This window comes from Camelus bactrianus, chromosome 6 (genome assembly GCF_048773025.1).
Source record: "Camelus bactrianus isolate YW-2024 breed Bactrian camel chromosome 6, ASM4877302v1, whole genome shotgun sequence".
Classification (NCBI taxonomy): domain Eukaryota; kingdom Metazoa; phylum Chordata; class Mammalia; order Artiodactyla; family Camelidae; genus Camelus; species Camelus bactrianus.
The window spans coordinates 38,459,008-38,475,949 of record NC_133544.1 but is presented as its reverse complement, the minus strand read 5'-3'; the positions used below and the strand labels follow the sequence as shown (position 1 = coordinate 38,475,949).

At 41.5% G+C, this 16,942-nt stretch overlaps 1 protein-coding gene across 4 annotated transcripts in view; it reads left to right on the top strand.

Annotated features, from left to right (window-relative positions):
• TMEM260 (transmembrane protein 260) overlaps nucleotides 1-6,114 on the top strand; it is a 58,204-nt gene extending 52,090 nt beyond the window's left edge. For 2 of the 4 annotated variants that reach the window (XM_074365474.1, XM_074365477.1), the window contains 2 exons: nucleotides 1,352-1,442; nucleotides 3,822-6,114. In XM_074365474.1, the coding sequence (XP_074221575.1) occupies nucleotides 1,352-1,442; nucleotides 3,822-4,076 (346 nt within the window). In that variant the 3' untranslated portion in view covers nucleotides 4,077-6,114. The other 2 variants (XM_074365475.1, XM_074365476.1) reach the window with 2 other exon arrangements.
• The last annotated feature ends 10,828 nt before the right edge of the window (nucleotides 6,115-16,942 follow it).

The following is a 16,942-nucleotide window of genomic DNA, read 5'->3' as shown; positions in this document are numbered from 1 at the left end:
TTGCTCCATTTTACAGAAGAACAAACTATGGGTAAAGAGGTTACTTGTTTAAGGCCACGTAGCTGAAGCGATTGAGGCCAAAACTCACATCTCTCTGGCTTGGCAGCATTCGTAACTCTGATGCTCTCCTGCCTCAACTAAAACAAAGTGAGTGAAAGTGATTGAGGAGAAGTTGGTCATTGTAGCCCTGTCTCCATGTGTAACGTTCTTGTTAATTATTTAAGCACTTCCTGAACACTTCTAGAGGCCAGGCACTGTGTAGGCACGAAAGCTGCACGTATGAGTCTGACACGGTTCCTGCCCTCAAGGAGCTCAGGCTGATGGAACGGACAGACATGCTAGAGGAGTCTGACAATCAGCATGCTAGATGCTGTCCTTTCCTGTTGGCCCTGTAGGGAACACTTCGTGGTGAGGCTGTTGACTCTCTTGGTTCCTGTCATTATTTTAAAATACTCAGAACAGATGACACTACAGACTTTGGCCTAAATATTAACGTAAAAGTCCTAACAGATGCAGACAGGGGTACCAAGTACACGTGAAGTACTTCCTTCAGTAAAAATGTATTGATGGCCACTCCAGGCCAGGGACTGCGCTTTACTCCAAGATTCGAGCTCCAGCGTAAAAGGCTTACATACATTGAAAGAGGTTTTCAGAAAATACGGTTCTTGACAAAATAACAATTACAAAAAAGATAGTTTTGCAATAGTGTTTTTGAGAAAGTCAGAAAATGGCACATTTCAAGTTATCAGCCTAGTTATAGGAACAAATACTTTGAAGAACAAATCAAAGATATACTGAATGTTTGCACAGTTCTTCCCTGTGATTGAAGGTGGGAAAGCTGGGAGAGAAATCACATAAGAGAAGAAAGGAGGTCATTAGTCAGGCAAGTATTGATTTAATTGGTGTGCTGAATACAATTTGGATGAGTTCATGTGGTCAGAGAGTCCAGCCACCTTTGAAGAACTGGTCACACGTGGCATGAGCTGTCACGATGGGTACCTTCAGGGTCGTGCTGACAAACTCAGCAAGGCCTCCCCTCCCAGCTGCTTCTGCACAAGGAAAATGCGCATCTGGAGGGGAAATGATGCACAGTAGTGATGATGAGCATAAGCTGTTTTCTAAAAGATTCGGCAATCAGTGGATTCTAAATGCAGTGTCTGGGCAGGCGGGAGGAGGGGGAAAGGGTTACTGTTGGTTCTGAGTAAACGTCTATGAATATGAGAGAAGTGAAAATAAGACAGTAAAGGGTTTTATATAGTTCCTTATCCATGGAAAAGTCGGGCAGATTTAGCTTTGAATGTGAAACTGACAACATGATTTTAATGAAGGTTCCCACGCCTCCCACTCCCAGGATGAAAACACCGTTCTTCATCTTTAACCTGGCGGAGACTGCGAGTTTGCCTTCCAGTGTCAAAGCCCAACTCTACACTCATGCGTATAGTGTATGTTGTACTTTTATATGTATAAATATATTTGGTGGGAAGGTGGTGGTGATTGTTTGAGAGGGAGAGAGGGTGGAGATTTTACTTGTTTCCAGCTTTATTTGGCATTTTAAAGCAGTATAAATGTATCATGAATAATATCTAAAGTAAATGGCTGTGGTTGGAAAAACAGTGCACCCCACACACACAAGAAGTTCATGTCCTGATCTCCAGAACCTGTGAATGCATGACCTTACATGGAAAAGGGCATTTTGCAGATGTGATTAAGGATCTTGAGGTGGGGAGATTAGCCTGGATTATCCAGGTGGGCCCAGTGTAATCATGAGAGTCCTGAGAGGGAGGCAGGAGGGTCAGAGTCAGAGAAGGAGATGTGGCATTGCAAGCAGAGATCAGAGAGAAAGATCTGAAGATGCTCCGGGTAGGTAGAGGAAGGGGCCACAAGTTAGGGAGTGCAGGCAGCCTCTGGAGCTGGAAAGAGCAAAGAAACAGATTCCAGAGCCTCCAGAAGGAACACAGCCCTGCCGATTTTACTGAAACCTTGATTTTACAACTCTTGACCTCCAGGAAAATAAGAAAAGACATTTATATTGTTTTAAGCCACTGTGTTTGTGGTGATTAGTTACAACAGCAATAGGAAGCTAATACAATGGCTTTATTTATTTATTTTTTTAATTGCTGATGGGTTGCCTTCTGTGTAAAAGTCACGCCCCTGGCTACACTTGAAACGATCGGGCCATGGCTGGTTGAGATTTCATGAGAGAGGCAAAGGGTTGTGGACAATGGCTCTGTCTTCTCACTCTGGCCCCCAGGAAGGCAAACAGCCTTCAGATCCAGCCACGCTGAGGCTCTTGCTCTGTCCTGATAGGGACGGGAGTATGGAGCGGAGGCTTACTGCAGCGCTGTGTTAGCACGTCCCTGCGTTTCTGTGATTTATAGGGCACTGGGAAATGCTCATTGAAGAGCTGGCCTCTATCTTGCACTCCAAAACCTTAGCAGGGTTTTGAAAACTTGGGAAAGTAAAGAAATAGAGCAGTCCTGTGCCAGGTGGTCTGCTGTGCACTGTACACACGTCCCTCGTCAGAGGGTGTCTCAGGAAGAGAAGCAACGGATGGAGAAAAAAGACTGTGAGGAAAGGTAGAGAAGCTTTGAATATTTCACCAAGAAAATAAAAGGGTAGGAGGCTGACTTCATAGCTTTGATGTCTATGAAACTGCAAGGTGACTCTCTCCTATCTTAGGGAGTGAAGGGAACTAAGGGGAAAATTGCTTTCAAAGGCAGCTTGAGGACTGAGGGTTATGAAATGTCAAAGTGACATATCAAATATGGATTGGGGGATTTTTTCATGGAGATGTTGTTTTGAAATAGGTTAGATATGCCTTTGTCAGCTCTAGAATAGGAGTTGGGGAAATAGTATAATTGGGTCCCTTTCAACTGAATGATGTCGTGAGTTCAGTTCTAATACAAAAAGCCCTTGTCCCTGGAGAAAGCATCCCTGCTTGTCCTGTGCTCTCATGGAGACGGCTGGTTAACTTAAGTGCCTGCGGATCTGACTCCAATTTGATAATCCCCAAGAAGGCTGTGAAATTCCCAAATAAGCAAGTATAATATTCCATTTTATAGATTTGCACCTACTTTTTGGTTTATTTGTTAAATTTTGATGTTTTTCCTCTGGAAAACTCAACAGTAAAGATTCTAACTCTATCCAAGTCATACTGTCTCTGATACTAAAAAGCTAAATTCTGAATTCCTGTGGGCAAAGTTTTAACTATGGAAATTGTAATTTTAGGACACTGAAGATTTTCAATATCTCAGTTTAAGGATGTCTCTTAAATCTGTTACGTTCAGTCTGTTCGATGCTGGATTTGTTTGAGTTTTATTGTTGCTATTGTTATTACTATTGTTTTTAATGCAGAAAGAAATTTATGTAAAAATGAGGGATAAAATTTAAATTTCTTCAAGTTCTTTACTAGGCAGTTTTCTAAAGAAAGCTATTTTTTCCCTCCAACAGCTAAATTTAGAGTTTCAACCTTTCTGCCTGTTGAGTAAATAGCTTTCCATGAATTAGAACTAAATCCCTTTCCCAGAACATCTTTCTGGAGGAAGAGCATTTTGTCCTGACAGAGTGTGTCTTAGATTCCCTCTGCAACATCCGAAAAACCCCAGAAGCAGTTTTAGATGAAGCGCATTTGCCTCCTGCTACTGTAATCATTACAGTAGCATCCCTGCATTTTCTGCATGGCCTGGCAACGATTAGATTTTTACTGTAGGCTGCTTGGATTTTTTATTTCCTTGTGTTATTAATGCCTCTCTGTTTTCTCGGGTTTTTGAAAAAAAGTCAAGAGATAACAATGGAATACCAACATTTTTGCTGTCTTCCAGCTTTATAAGGAGATTGTCTATTTACAAAAGGAACACCCAGTGAACTGGCACAAGAACTACGCCATCGCCTGTGAGCGTATGCTGCGCCTTCGGGAAGGAGGTGCGGACCCTGAGGTCTTGTTATCTGAAACCATCAGACATTTCCGTCTCTACACTCAGAAGGCACGGAATGACCCACAGCTAGCCGATGTTTCAGTTGCTCTAAAGCACCTAAGAAAAGAACTACAAAGCCTGAGAAATAGGAGAAATGTCTGAGACAGCAAACTGAGAAAAACCTTCTCGGCATTCGGCTTCCAAAATTCCAAAGTCCAAAAGTTTTCCTCCAAGAAAAGAAACAGCATAAAAAAGGAAGACTAAGTCACCTCCCAGACAGAAGTGACACGGTGCCGCAGTGCTGTTTCATGGGGCTTTAGCGACTGAGATGTGCTATTTATGCAAAGTCTATTTATCCCATGTTACTGAATTAGCATTTCAGCGAGAATATTTTGAAAAATCTTCCTACTTCCACAGTATTTCGTCAAATGACTTGCTTGATTAGATTCTAGAAGAGAATGAACTATTTTCATATACTTAAAATATCAACCATGAATCTTAAGGGCCCTGCTTCTTGGGACTGGGATTAAAATTGAATTCTTGAAACATTAATACCAGACCAAAAACAGTCTCTGTTTCCCAGAAGTGAAATCTTTTTTTTTTTAAGAATGAATCTTGTTACACTTCAAGTTTTTTTTTTTTTTTTTTTTTGAGTTTATGTGGTTGTTACATAATCTCAGACTTCAAACTAAATACCAACTGGGTGATATTTTGAAAAAAGTTGGGGATTTATTGTCTTAGATCATTCTCTGAAATCACTAAAAAAATTAAGCTAATTGTTTGCTTTTTTTTTCAGTTCCTTAAACTGATCAGCAATTAAAAGATTTTTTCTCTCCTTAATTAATTTTATATTCATGTTTTACTTCTGTTTGGGCTCATAAATCTGAGCCCAATAATTAGTAGGCTCCTGCTGCCAAAATGCCAAAAAAAAAGGGGGGGGGGCGGGGATTGGGGAGGGATGTGGGGAAGTAGTTCAATAAATTCATTTCTGTTACAAGCATCTTTTATACATATTACTAAAGAGAACATAGTAAGAAATGCAAATAATAGTTCTTTATTTTATTATGACAGTTAATTAATAGCAACCTGTTTTAATGAATAAAGTCACTCAGAGTCCTTCAGCACTTCCTAAGTAGAGACCTGAATCTGTGGGGATTCTTTTCCCCCCAATTGTATAGCTCCTAGACTCCAAGCACTATATAGGCCCCTGTATAGAAATGCTCACTAATGAAGAGGGAGGGCTAGAAGCTTGTCTGCATTCAAAGATCACTGGTGAGTCATTCAGCAAGAAAAGGCCCCTTACCAGGAATAGTCACAGTTCCGTGGCATTGTACTAGCGAAAGGGTCTGATCAAAGGTCTCCTGTGGAGCTTGCATGGTTCCCTTTCATACGACGACCATAATTAAAACCACTAATTCTCTTTTAAAATGCTGCAGGATGCCATGTAGGCATCTGTCTGGAGTGTCCTTTGTGATGTCATAAGCTGTTAAGGACCAGTGCCGAGGGCTTTTGAGTGAAATGCCAGTCATGAAGGTGCTTCAAGACAAGGGTGCCTCTAAAAGCTTGACAGGGCCTTGACTGCACAATTCGAGCTGAATTTGCCCCTTGTCAGCTGCCAGTAAATAAATCTCAAAGGGGGAAAAGCTGAAGTTTCATTACCTGATCCATGGGGCTTTGTTGGTTTTGGCATCACACAGGGGAAGCTCTTGCCCCTCCATTCTCCGGATTTGAAGATGTCCATTGGAGCCTGCAGTGCCTGGACAGGGTTCAGAGCGGAACCTTTTGAAGAGTGTCAATAGTTGTAACAGTTCAGCTGTTAGGAAGACAAATAAATGGAGGAGCTCATTAATCCGCTTTTGGCTCTCAGTGCCTTTTGCCCTTTTATCACAGCCTTATTAGGCTCCTACTCATCTTGAACCAGAAAAAAATGAATTGAAGTTGTTGAGTACTAATTGGCAAAGACTTTTAATCATGGGCCAAGAACTTTCACTGACTTGAAAGTAACTTCTCCACAGGGAAGAACTGAAAACCTGGTTTACTTTAAAACAAAAACCTGTTGGAGTTCAGTGTAGTGTAAAAATTTAAGGAAGCATTGATAAATTGTCTAAGTTGATCCAGTTGAAGGAAGTATGTAAGATTATGATTTCCACTTTTCTTTTTTAAGAAGTACAATAAAATTCAAATACACGTTCCCTGGAAATGCATTGTCTTTATTGGTTCAGAAAAGAGACTGCATGCATGTGTGAGATGATCATGTTGGCTTCTGAATGTCTGTATGCTGTAAATGGATTTGAATATTCATTTCAACATACATATCTGGTGTTAGAGGAATCTTATTAAAAGTAATACATCCTATTTATGGCCTTAAGAATGGCAAATGAGGGCCTCTTTTTGAAGGGATCTGCTTTTTAAGTGTGTGTCTACACTGTGATGCTACCTATATGCTTGCATATGCTTTGCACATTGACCATTGTCAGATGGTGCACACATTACTGTGTGTTTGTGCAATAGTGGCTTTGGACCACTCTCTTGGAGAAAGCAATGCTACGATGGCCCACAGTAGATGGGGTCATAATTACTTAAATGTCTAAAAACCAGAAGTAAATGAAAAAAGAGCAAACTGAGCTGAGATTCTGGGATGTTGGGCTTCATTCCCAGATAACGACTTTAAAGAATTCTTTCCTTTCTGTTGTGTGAGGTTAAACAAGTTGCTTTCTTTTTCTTTCTCTTACTTGTCCCTTGGCTAGTGCACAAAGACCATAAAATCTGACAGAAGGGGTTTCCTTGAGTCTGACCCCCGACGTGGAAGAGAATGTGAAGGAGGTGCCTTCTCATGCAGGATTTGGCCCGCGTTCTCCTAGCAGTGTCCCTGGAGTGCCGTGGATTGGCAGGATGACAGGAACCCCACAAGGCCAACTTCTGCCTGGACTTTGGCCTGAGGAGCAAGTGGGAGCCAGCAAAACTGTCTGCCTCTCCACACGCTGCAGTGCCCTCCTGCCCGGCACCAAGGCTGGCACACAGCAGAGGGCGAGTGGATAAGGGATTGTGGCTTCCGTGCTCCCTAACCAGCCTCCCCAGCCCTGTTCCCGCTGATGCTTGCTTCTTGGTATTGACTTTCCTCTCCTCTTTGTTTTTTCAAAGGACCCCTCCACCTTTTTAAAAATACTTTTTGCTCTATTGCTCAAAATGCAGCCAAAATAGAAGGGAATCAATTACTAGTGCCCTATTTTGAAATCTTCTAATGGAAATTATGAAATGTTATTTCTGACTGTATTCTTAGTACTTTCTAATGATAGAACCATGATGTTTAGCCTTTCTGATACTTAAATAAAGCCCCTTTTGAGTGCCAGGATTATTGTATGATACCCTGCTGATTTCTTTAAGTCATCAGACTAGGATGTGAAGAGTAGTTTTTTTTTAATTTCTATTTTAAATGTTAAATAATGTGAGTTCTTTTCCATAGTTCTCACCAATATATCCCTCAGAATTTAGAAACGTTAACACGTTTAATATTCAGGAAAAAATTAATACCAAAGATTGAAAAAAAATGGATTCTGTTACAGCAAATCCTTCTACTCCATTTAATTCTGGTATATTTTGTAAAAGCACCAATGTAGAGTTTTATTTAACATTCTGTTCATCTGACTGGCTCCAAGTCCTATGCTTCAGTAAAGAAAAAAATTCCAACCCAGTAAGAGATTCACACTGCTTTGTTCATCCTCATATTTTGTTGTGGATGCAAAATCATTCTGAGGCTTATACTCACAAACAAGTAAGTAATGTTTCCAGGGATTCTGGGAACATCTCAAGGCCAAGATCTTGGCACAGCATTATAGAGCAAACAAGGAGCTAAGGCTTTAGCAGCGATCTTATTGAATGAAGACGTCATTGTCAGTACCCTCTAAAGGTCTGTTTGATTTGGATCAGTGTGGACAGTATTAAAAAAAAAAAAAAAACCTCAGGAATAGCACAATGCGCTTACCTGGATATCGGAAAGTAAACTAATAGGAATGTATCTTGAGAAAAGGATTTTTCCAACAAAAAAAAAATTCTGATTGCTCTTCAGCAATGTAACATATATTTGTCTGTACTGGAAAGATTAGCTTATGTCATATTGCAAAAAGAGAAAGATAGGGGGAAAGACAGGTAGAGGTTCCAAAACTATAAACACGAAGCCCAAAATTACTGCCCTGTAAATGGAGTTATCTGGATCTTTCCCACAGATCCCAAGTGTTACTGGTTGGGTTAATTTTCAATAGCACAGATATTGTGATGATTTTAGAAAAGTTGATAAGGTTGAGAAAGTTTCAAGACATAGATCAAAACAGAGGCAAATAATTGGACCACATTCCTATCCAAGTGATCCAACCTCACAGAGCACCCAAGCAGCCTCAAATCATAGTTGCCATTACCTGAGGATAGTGTTAAATAAATTGTCTAATAAATGATAAATAGAAATAAGCCAAATCTAAGCTTTGACCCTGTCATAATGTTAATGGTTTAGAATTTGTTATAAATCTGTATAAGCAGCATGGAGGGGGTACAGTAGATGGAATATGATCTTTATATTGGTAAGTTCATTCTATATTATATATTGTAAGCTAATAAATGGAGGTTATGTCCTTTTTAAAAAATATGCAAATAAACCGTAACCATCTTCTATTTTAGAAGTGTTATCTGAAAAGGAGTTATTTTGTAATGTAACATTTTGAAGAAGATATTTTGAGATTTCTCTCATCTAAATATTCCCTAATGGCCAAACCTTTGGAAATACCCTTAATACCTATGGTTGTCGCTTATATGCAAAAGTATGTGTGATTAAAGCCACAAAGACAACACTGCTCAGGACGTCAGAGCCAATCTTCTCATCCTTGGATTTTGGTGTGATGGAACCTACGTGAATCACTTATTACCATATATCCCTGAGTATCATCTGAGATGCAAGAAATCCCCATAATACCCTTGCATGCCAAGACTAGAACTCAAAAACTGCAACAGAGGATTTGAGGACAAGGTAAAAGATGCAAAGATGAGAATCTTGTAGATACTGTAGTATCTTCCCCCCAAATAGGTTTTCAAAATGAAAGTGGGAGGAAAACATTATATAATTGCTTTGTTATTAACAGTGCTTTTAAAAGTTAATATTTAAAAAATCAAGGCCTCTTTTAAAATACTCCAGCAAAAGGTACAGAAATTTTAAAAGGGGTTGTTTATAAACAAAAGATGGTTCATTTTTCAAAACATAGATTCCTTTGATGGAAGAGTTAAAAGCCAATCTAACAGATGAGAGGAAGTTTCAAAAATAGTTTTGCTTCTAGAAGAATGAAAAACCAAAGTTCAGTTACGCAGAGATTAAAATGGGGAAATTCTCTGATGGGGAGTACTTGTACTTAGTGGCTGTTTTTACTTAGTGTGTCATAACTTTTCACTAAAACCAGAGCATACTCCTTCAATATGTGGGCTGGTATCTACACAGCTTTTCTGTTTTTCTTTGTTTTAACTGCTAATTTATGCAGTCATCTGCATTCACCTGGAGGCAATTTCTCAAAGTGCAGGACTGTGCCTAGTTATAGTGATCGTCAAACTGGGTTATAAAGTCAAGTTAGTGGAAATTTACCAGCTGCTTCTTAATGAAATAGAATTTTTAAAATATCATAATGCCTCAGAGGAAACAAGGGTAACGAGGGTTTCATGAAAGTTTGTTTCATTTCATATGTGTGTGTGTGGTTGTATGTATAGCATGTATATCATGGTAAGTGTGATCTATCTGGATACAGATAAAACATTTACATAGAAATCTGCAACTGCATATGAACTAGGTCATAATATAAGATGTACTTCTTATTGTGGATCACAGTAAAGAATACATTTGAAAGCCACTGGCCTGGGAGAATTTACCTAAATGTATTGAATGCCAAAATGGTCAGTTAAAGGATCATCTAGTGTAACTAGCACAACTCATCTAGTTTATGAATGAAGAAATGAGGCCTGCACTGAGTGAGTGATTCATGTCACACAGCTAGGTCGTGGCAGAGCTGGGGCCAGAACACAAGCTTCCTGGCTCAATCAGATACACTTCCCCCTCTTCCATCACAGTTAAATGAAACCAGCTACATTCCACTGTCAATTCCATGTCACATTGAAGTCCCCAAATTATGCAGCCATTTTACAATTACGAAAAAACTTTTCTAGAAGTAAATGGTGTGTGAAATCAAGAACTATGTCAGAGGAAATTGTTTAAAAGCCATACACTGAACTTCTTTCTTGCCCTCCTCCAAACCTCTGGAATATAATTTCCTTTTTTTTTTTTCCCTCTTCCCTTTTAGACAGGGCCAGTTGTACCCCTGGCTTTTGACAGAGAATTTTCCTACCCATTCTGGACTTAGGAATATATATCCAAATTAAAAGGTTTTAGTGTGATAAGAAAAAGTCACTTTGAAATCCAGGAACTTATTAGCATAAATTACATTCCAGCTGAATCAGCTACCAAAAGCTCCATTTGAAAAATGTTGCACTGGTTTATATATTCCTTCCCCCTCCTATGCAGAGTGCAAAACATAATAGTATTTCTATGTTTTGCAGAAAGAAATATGTTGCAGCTCCACTGGAATGTTCATTGAGTTGGGAATTAGACTTCCTCCCAGAAACCAAAACCGCCTCGATTGTTCTGTTTGGCTCAGCCACTCTATTAAAAATTTTTAACAGCATCTAGAAGGTCAGAGGCCTCTCTGAAGGTCTGGTTTCCTAACTAGGAGCCTTACTGATTCAGTGTTTAGATGATGATGATTTCTTCCAAATTTGGCTCTGAAGTCACATGTATGATTTGTAAAAATACAAAACCATAAATAGTATCATCAATTATTGTTACAATAACCAATTCCATTTAATATTCATTGAATGGCTTCAGTGATCTGAAATTACCTAAATTTCCTGTATTTACTGTCAGGGTTGGAAGCTGTTTGGCCTTTCCTCCTTGGGAGGCAAATAAATTTCATCTCGCTCATGAGACAAAAACTCCTGATGTGACCACACAAACCATGCTGCATGCATTTGTGTGACGGTACTTTTCTCCTTTTACAAGTCCCTTGTGAACAATTAAATGGTTGATCTACAGAGACTAAACGTTGAATTCCATGAACTCATTTGTACAAAGGAAGTGTGTGAGCCTATACAAAAATCAAGCAAAACTCGTACTTTATTTTAAAGCAATTCCATGAGATTTCATGATAATTGTGCTTATAATTGTCATGTGAAACATGTGACCTGTTTGAAATTTTGGTAAGATAGAGATTTTAAGTTCCTTTTTTAATTATAGTGCTGGTGAATTGAAGAAATACCTCAACAACACCTTCATCTCATCCTGAAAGCTCCCACGACTGCGTGCAGTCTCCTGCAGAAACTCACTATGACCTCCCCTGGGGGGAGGGACAACACTAGATCTCATGACCTGCATGAAGCCGCACGCCCACGGACATCACCTGATGGGGACATTGTGTCCCCGAGAGAGCAGAAACCTAGTCTGTCCCAACTCTTCCATTCACATTTCTAGGTGACAGGCTGTTCCAGAAAGCACAGACCTTTTCTAGACGGCACTAGAAGTGCTGTATCGTATCGTGGTTAAAGCTGGAGTCCCAGCTCTGCCACTTAGTAGCTGGATGACTTGGAGCAAGTGTCTGTGCCTTAACTTTCTTGTCTGTAGAAGGGGGATATAGTGGACTTACCTCATGGTGTGTCTGGAAGGACAAAGGGTGTTGAAGAGAGCCTGGCATGTGCCCACAGCTCACAGTGCTGGCTGCTTTCATGAATACGCCCGAACATCAGTGCTCAGCAACTCTGTGCACCTCTGAGTCTTCAAAGCCTCCTGCTGCTTTGCTTCTCTCTTGAATGTTTAAAGAGTCCTCACTAAATTTGCATCTGAAAAACAAATAATTCAACTTAGATTACAATGATAATTATAAATAATGTGTTATTTAAATTGTCTGGGAAACTGGTAATTATAAAAGCATAACCAAAAGCACTGAGCAGATGAAGAAATGAAGTCAGTCCTGTCAATAAGGGAAACATGTCTCAACCTGTGAATACACACACACACACACACACACACACACACACAGGTGAAATCTATTCCACACGACCCCATTACCACCATGGTCTTCCCTCCTTCTACTGGCTTCCCCAAACCATGGTCCACCAGGAAGGAGGCTCAGACATTATTACAACTTGCCTCTCCCAAATTTAGATTTTGCCATCTACACATTTGATCTAATTCGCCCTTCCCCTAAACAATGTAGATTCCACTGTAGATTCTTGGGACCTCTCAAAGAACAGCCTCCTCCCAACACAGCTTCTCCAAGCACTTGGAGGGCTGACATGGGACAGAAAGCTTAGAGTTCTGAACTCAGGACTACTGTTGGGCTTCCAAAACCATCCTGGGGGCAGGGCCATAGATGAGTGGAGTGCCCATCAGTGTTTTGTAAATGAGTACCTCATCCATTCACTTTCTTTAAACTCATTTTGAAAAATTCATTTTATCAATAAATACTTTGTGAACTCCTACAGTGTTCCAGGCCTGGGGATCTAGGTTTTCAGAAGGGGAGGGGAACCAGAGAGTCAAGCGCCTGTCCTGTAGGGAGCTTCTAACCTAGAGAGGGAGAAAACCAAAATGCAAGTATTTAAAATCTACCTGGGGAGACTTTTGCGCCACCACTACATTTAATCCCACTGAGGAAATCAAACGTGCTTTCTCATTGTTACAAATGCTGATTGAGAAATGCCTACCACCGCTGCCTCAACACAGATTAACAAGACTCCCACCCATGGAGGTGTCCACAGCTCATTCTGAGGTCCTTGAGAGCCCTGGTGAATCCACAAATGGCTGCACTGGACCACAGAACAGTCCCTTTACCCACACTCCCATTCTGGTCCTCCTCTCCCCACACCCACCCTTCCCCCAACATTCATAATACTCTGCCTGCCTTGGCTACACCTGTCCTTCTGCGGGTCTCAGTAGCACCGATTAAAATAACACTCAGAGAAGAAACGTTCTCCCTTCTCCATTGCCACCAGAGGAACGTAGGAGGGAGGAGACAGGTAGAAGAGGCACGTGGAGTGCTCTTAGGCTCAGTGCCTGACTCTCTGAGACCCACCACCCAGGTTCCAGGAGGTGCACTGGCTCCCTTGGGCCCTCAGCACATGCCATTGCTTCACTCCACCGCTGGAAGAGAACAGGCCTCACCTCCAGCAAGAGACGAGAAGGGATCAGCACTTCTGTAGCCTTCTTGCCCAAAACAGAACCTCAATGTAATCACGAGAAAACAGCACCCAAACCCAAGGTGAGGGACCCTGCAAAATACCTGACCAGGACTCTTCAAAAGCGTCAGAGTTGTGAACGACAAGGAAAGACAAAGAGCACAGCACAGGTCAAAGGGGACTAAGAAGGTGCGACAACTAAATGCAGTGTGGGATCCGGGTTGGATTCTAGAATGCAGAAATATTAGTGGAAGCACTGGTGAATCCGAATCCAAGTCTGCTGTGCAGTTAATAATATTGCACTAACGTTAGTTCCCTGGTTTTGATCATTGTACTGTAGTCACATAAGATAATAAATTACGTGAAGTCGGGGGAAGGGTAGGCAGGGACTCTGAGCTATTTTTACAACTTTTCTATAATTCTAAGATGATTTCAAAATAAAATGGTTTAAAAAAAATTTTTAAGGCAAAGCACTCCTTTTCTCTCTTACTCATCATTGATCTTTATTGAAAGCTTTAAGCCTCAAGTTGAGCAATATCTAGAACAGTGGTCTTTACTTCTTGGGCGCACCAGTGATCAAAAAGCCAAGATCCCTAGGGCCAAAGGCCACAGCTCCGCCGTTCAGGTGGGTGGTCCTCACTGACCCTGGGCGTGAGCCCCCTCCCAGCGGCTATCCAGTGGGACCTGGGTGAGGACTGGGCATCTCCAGGGAGCCTGCAGCTCCGTTCCAGCATCCTGGGGAGGCTCAGGAGAGGTTTGTGGGATTAAAGTCCCCGAAAAGCCACCGGACTCACACCCAGTTTGAAGACAGCAGGATGGAGCCTCGGATTATTCTTGTGGCCCGGGTTTCTCTCTTCAGGCAGTCCTTCTGCAGGAGAGGAGGGAGTGAAGGCGAAGCACCCTTAATACCCTAATTCTTTCCAAAGATGATTCAGGTTTTTGTAGCTTCATTAGCATTTGCAGATAGAAATACGTTTTAAGTGGCATTATGCTAAGTAATTATTCTTACAGGATGTGAAATTAAACACATTTTACTCAGCATGAAATTATTCCTGCCACGTACTGAGTTTGGTGACAGCTTGAGAGTTGGGACAGTGGATTGCAGGAAGGGGAGAAGCAATCTATGTATTAAAAAAAATGCCAACCCAAAATATTCCACCAAAGGTAAGTCCTTGTAGCAAAATAGTTTTGGCTGGGTGGAATATTAAACCTGCTACTATAAATTTCACGCCTTGCATTCCTAAAGCAGATGCAGAGTGATGATGCCAAAAATTAATTGGAAATAACGCGACTTGCCTTGTGTACTCTATCCAGTAGAGGGCATAGCAGATAAGCGTTGTGTGCATTGGTGACTTACCGACTGATAAGGCTTGTTTGTAATTGCTTCTGTAAAGATATGTAGCAGCATGCTTGGATGCTTATTTACATTTAGGAATGTGGTTCGGAATAGGAGGTTTAGATTCATAACTCTGTTTTTGTCTGTCAATACATGGGAGACTTTGGGTTGTTGCAAGCATTGTATTTACCAATGCATAATGTTAAATTGTTGGATTTAATTGTTACAGTACAGTGAATTACTCTATTATTTCTTACTTTTTTATCCTAAAGAAAATTCAAACTTTCCAGGCTTTAGGGCAGGATAAAATGGCTCTGAGCGTGTCAACGTCTCAAGAGCACATTATTTTCTTATTGGATTGTATTAACTTTACAGATGGAAATTTGAAGGAGAATTAGAAGGCTTAGAGATGGGAAATTTGGAGAAGAAAAGAATAATGTCTTAAGATTTCTGGAGGGGTTAACTGGTAAGTCATTTTGAAAGCTGCTGATGCTAATTCTTATAGCAAGAGACATAGCCGGCCCTAAAATTATCAGGAACGAGGCACAGAATTGCTAAGAAAGAAGAGAATCTTGTGTCACACTCAGAATTGCCAAAGGATTATTCAGGTTTTCTGTCTCTGTCTCTCTGTCTCTGTCTCTCTCCCTCCCTCCATCTCAATACCTGCGATTGCCGGCACAGATTTTTCTTCTGTAAACTCCTAATAGGACAACTTTCCATGATCTAGGCAGAGGGTGTTTGGCAATTCTACTTAGTTTAAAAAACAAACAGTCTCCTGCCTCAGATGCATGTATTTGGACCCGAAAGGACAGCAACATGACACATACAAACAAACATTCAGCCGTAAGCACTCCAATTTACAGCTGAAGGGAAAGCTGTGGGAATAAACCACAGCACAATAAAACCTAACAGACAATCACACTATAAACAAAAAGGCACAGGCCTGCCTCCTGCCAGGGAATCGGCTATTTTCAGAGGATCAAGTAGCAGGGAGGGGGCAACCACAGGTGTACTGTCCATGCTGTGGGACCAGGTCTCTGCCAGGCACCAGCCGGGTGGGTCTGGAAACCTGGTTGTCACTACCCCTGCCCCGACCAAGGACTCCTCTGTCCCCGGAGCTCTTCCCCACGATTTCGGAGGCTTCCGCACAACCCCGGATCAGAAGTACCGGATTGGGAGGATGAGCTGGGGAAGAAACTCACCACAGAGCTGGCCTCTGAATGGGGAACCAGGAGCATGGGTTCAAGGGTGGAAGTCTCGCTAGGTGCCTTCTTTTGCTTTGAATTTTGTACCGTGAGCAAGTATTGCCTAATCTTAAAATTGTAGAGAAATGGAACCTGAGCCTATAGCTAGCTGAAGAGCGACTTGCCTGTTCCTAGACCTGTTCTTGTTGTTAACTCTCTCCTTGCCATGTCGCTTACTTTCTCCCGTCGTGCTTCTCACGTAGGAATAATGATCCTTTCTCCCAGGGATGTACTCTCCGGCAGATCTTATCATTTCTCTTCAGAAGCTTTAATCTGTTGTTTATAACACACTGTCTCTTTACAAATGGACTCCTTCCGTGTGTGTGTGTGTGTGTGTGTGTGTGTGTGTGTGTGTGTGTGTGAGTTTGACTATGTGGAGGTGATGAAGGACTCCTGTAGGAGGCGAGGGAGGAAAGAGAGAGACAACAGGGAGAAGATGGGAAGGGGCCATTCAGCATCAGAAAGGTTGTGGCAGAAGAATTTGACCTGAAAGCTTATAAAGTTAGGGTTGAGTTTCAGGATGAGTTCAAATTAATGTGAAAGTTAGGGTCTCCAGAGCTCTGCCTCCCATCCATCCCTCAAAACCCTAGTAGCACAAAAAGTTAGGTACGCACCCAAAATGGCAAGAGGCCCAATTTGGTTCCTACATAGCTGCAGCTGCCAACAAAAACCCTGAATCTTGCCTTTCTTAGATCACTGGTTCTCTCGCCTTAAAATCTTTCTTATCAGAAGGCATATTTAATATTGCAAATAATTACTCACATGGGATGTCAGTGTCACGTTGCAGAGCCCAGAATCCATTCCAGCTAGTTTCAGCAGAAAGGGACTTAGTACATGGCATTACATGGCTCACAAATTACTAGAGACAGGCCTAGGTTTATTCTTTCCAGGATGACCTCAATGCTGCTCTGCAGAGTTCAGTTAGCAACAGAGCTGTGGCCTCCACAACTAGGAAACTCTCTGACAAATCAGGAAGCTCGGCTCCTGCCCAGACTCCAGAACCATGACACCACTGCCGCCCTCGGGAGGGTACTGGGGTCAGGAAGTCCCTGCATCTGCTACAACCAGAACCATCCAAGTGTCTGTTAGAATCCATACCAGGAAACAGCTGACCCACCACAGCTTTCAACACACACAGGGCTAGTGATCAGACCCAGTGAAACTAAGTGTGCGTGATCGCGCTTGCCAGCGAAAACAAC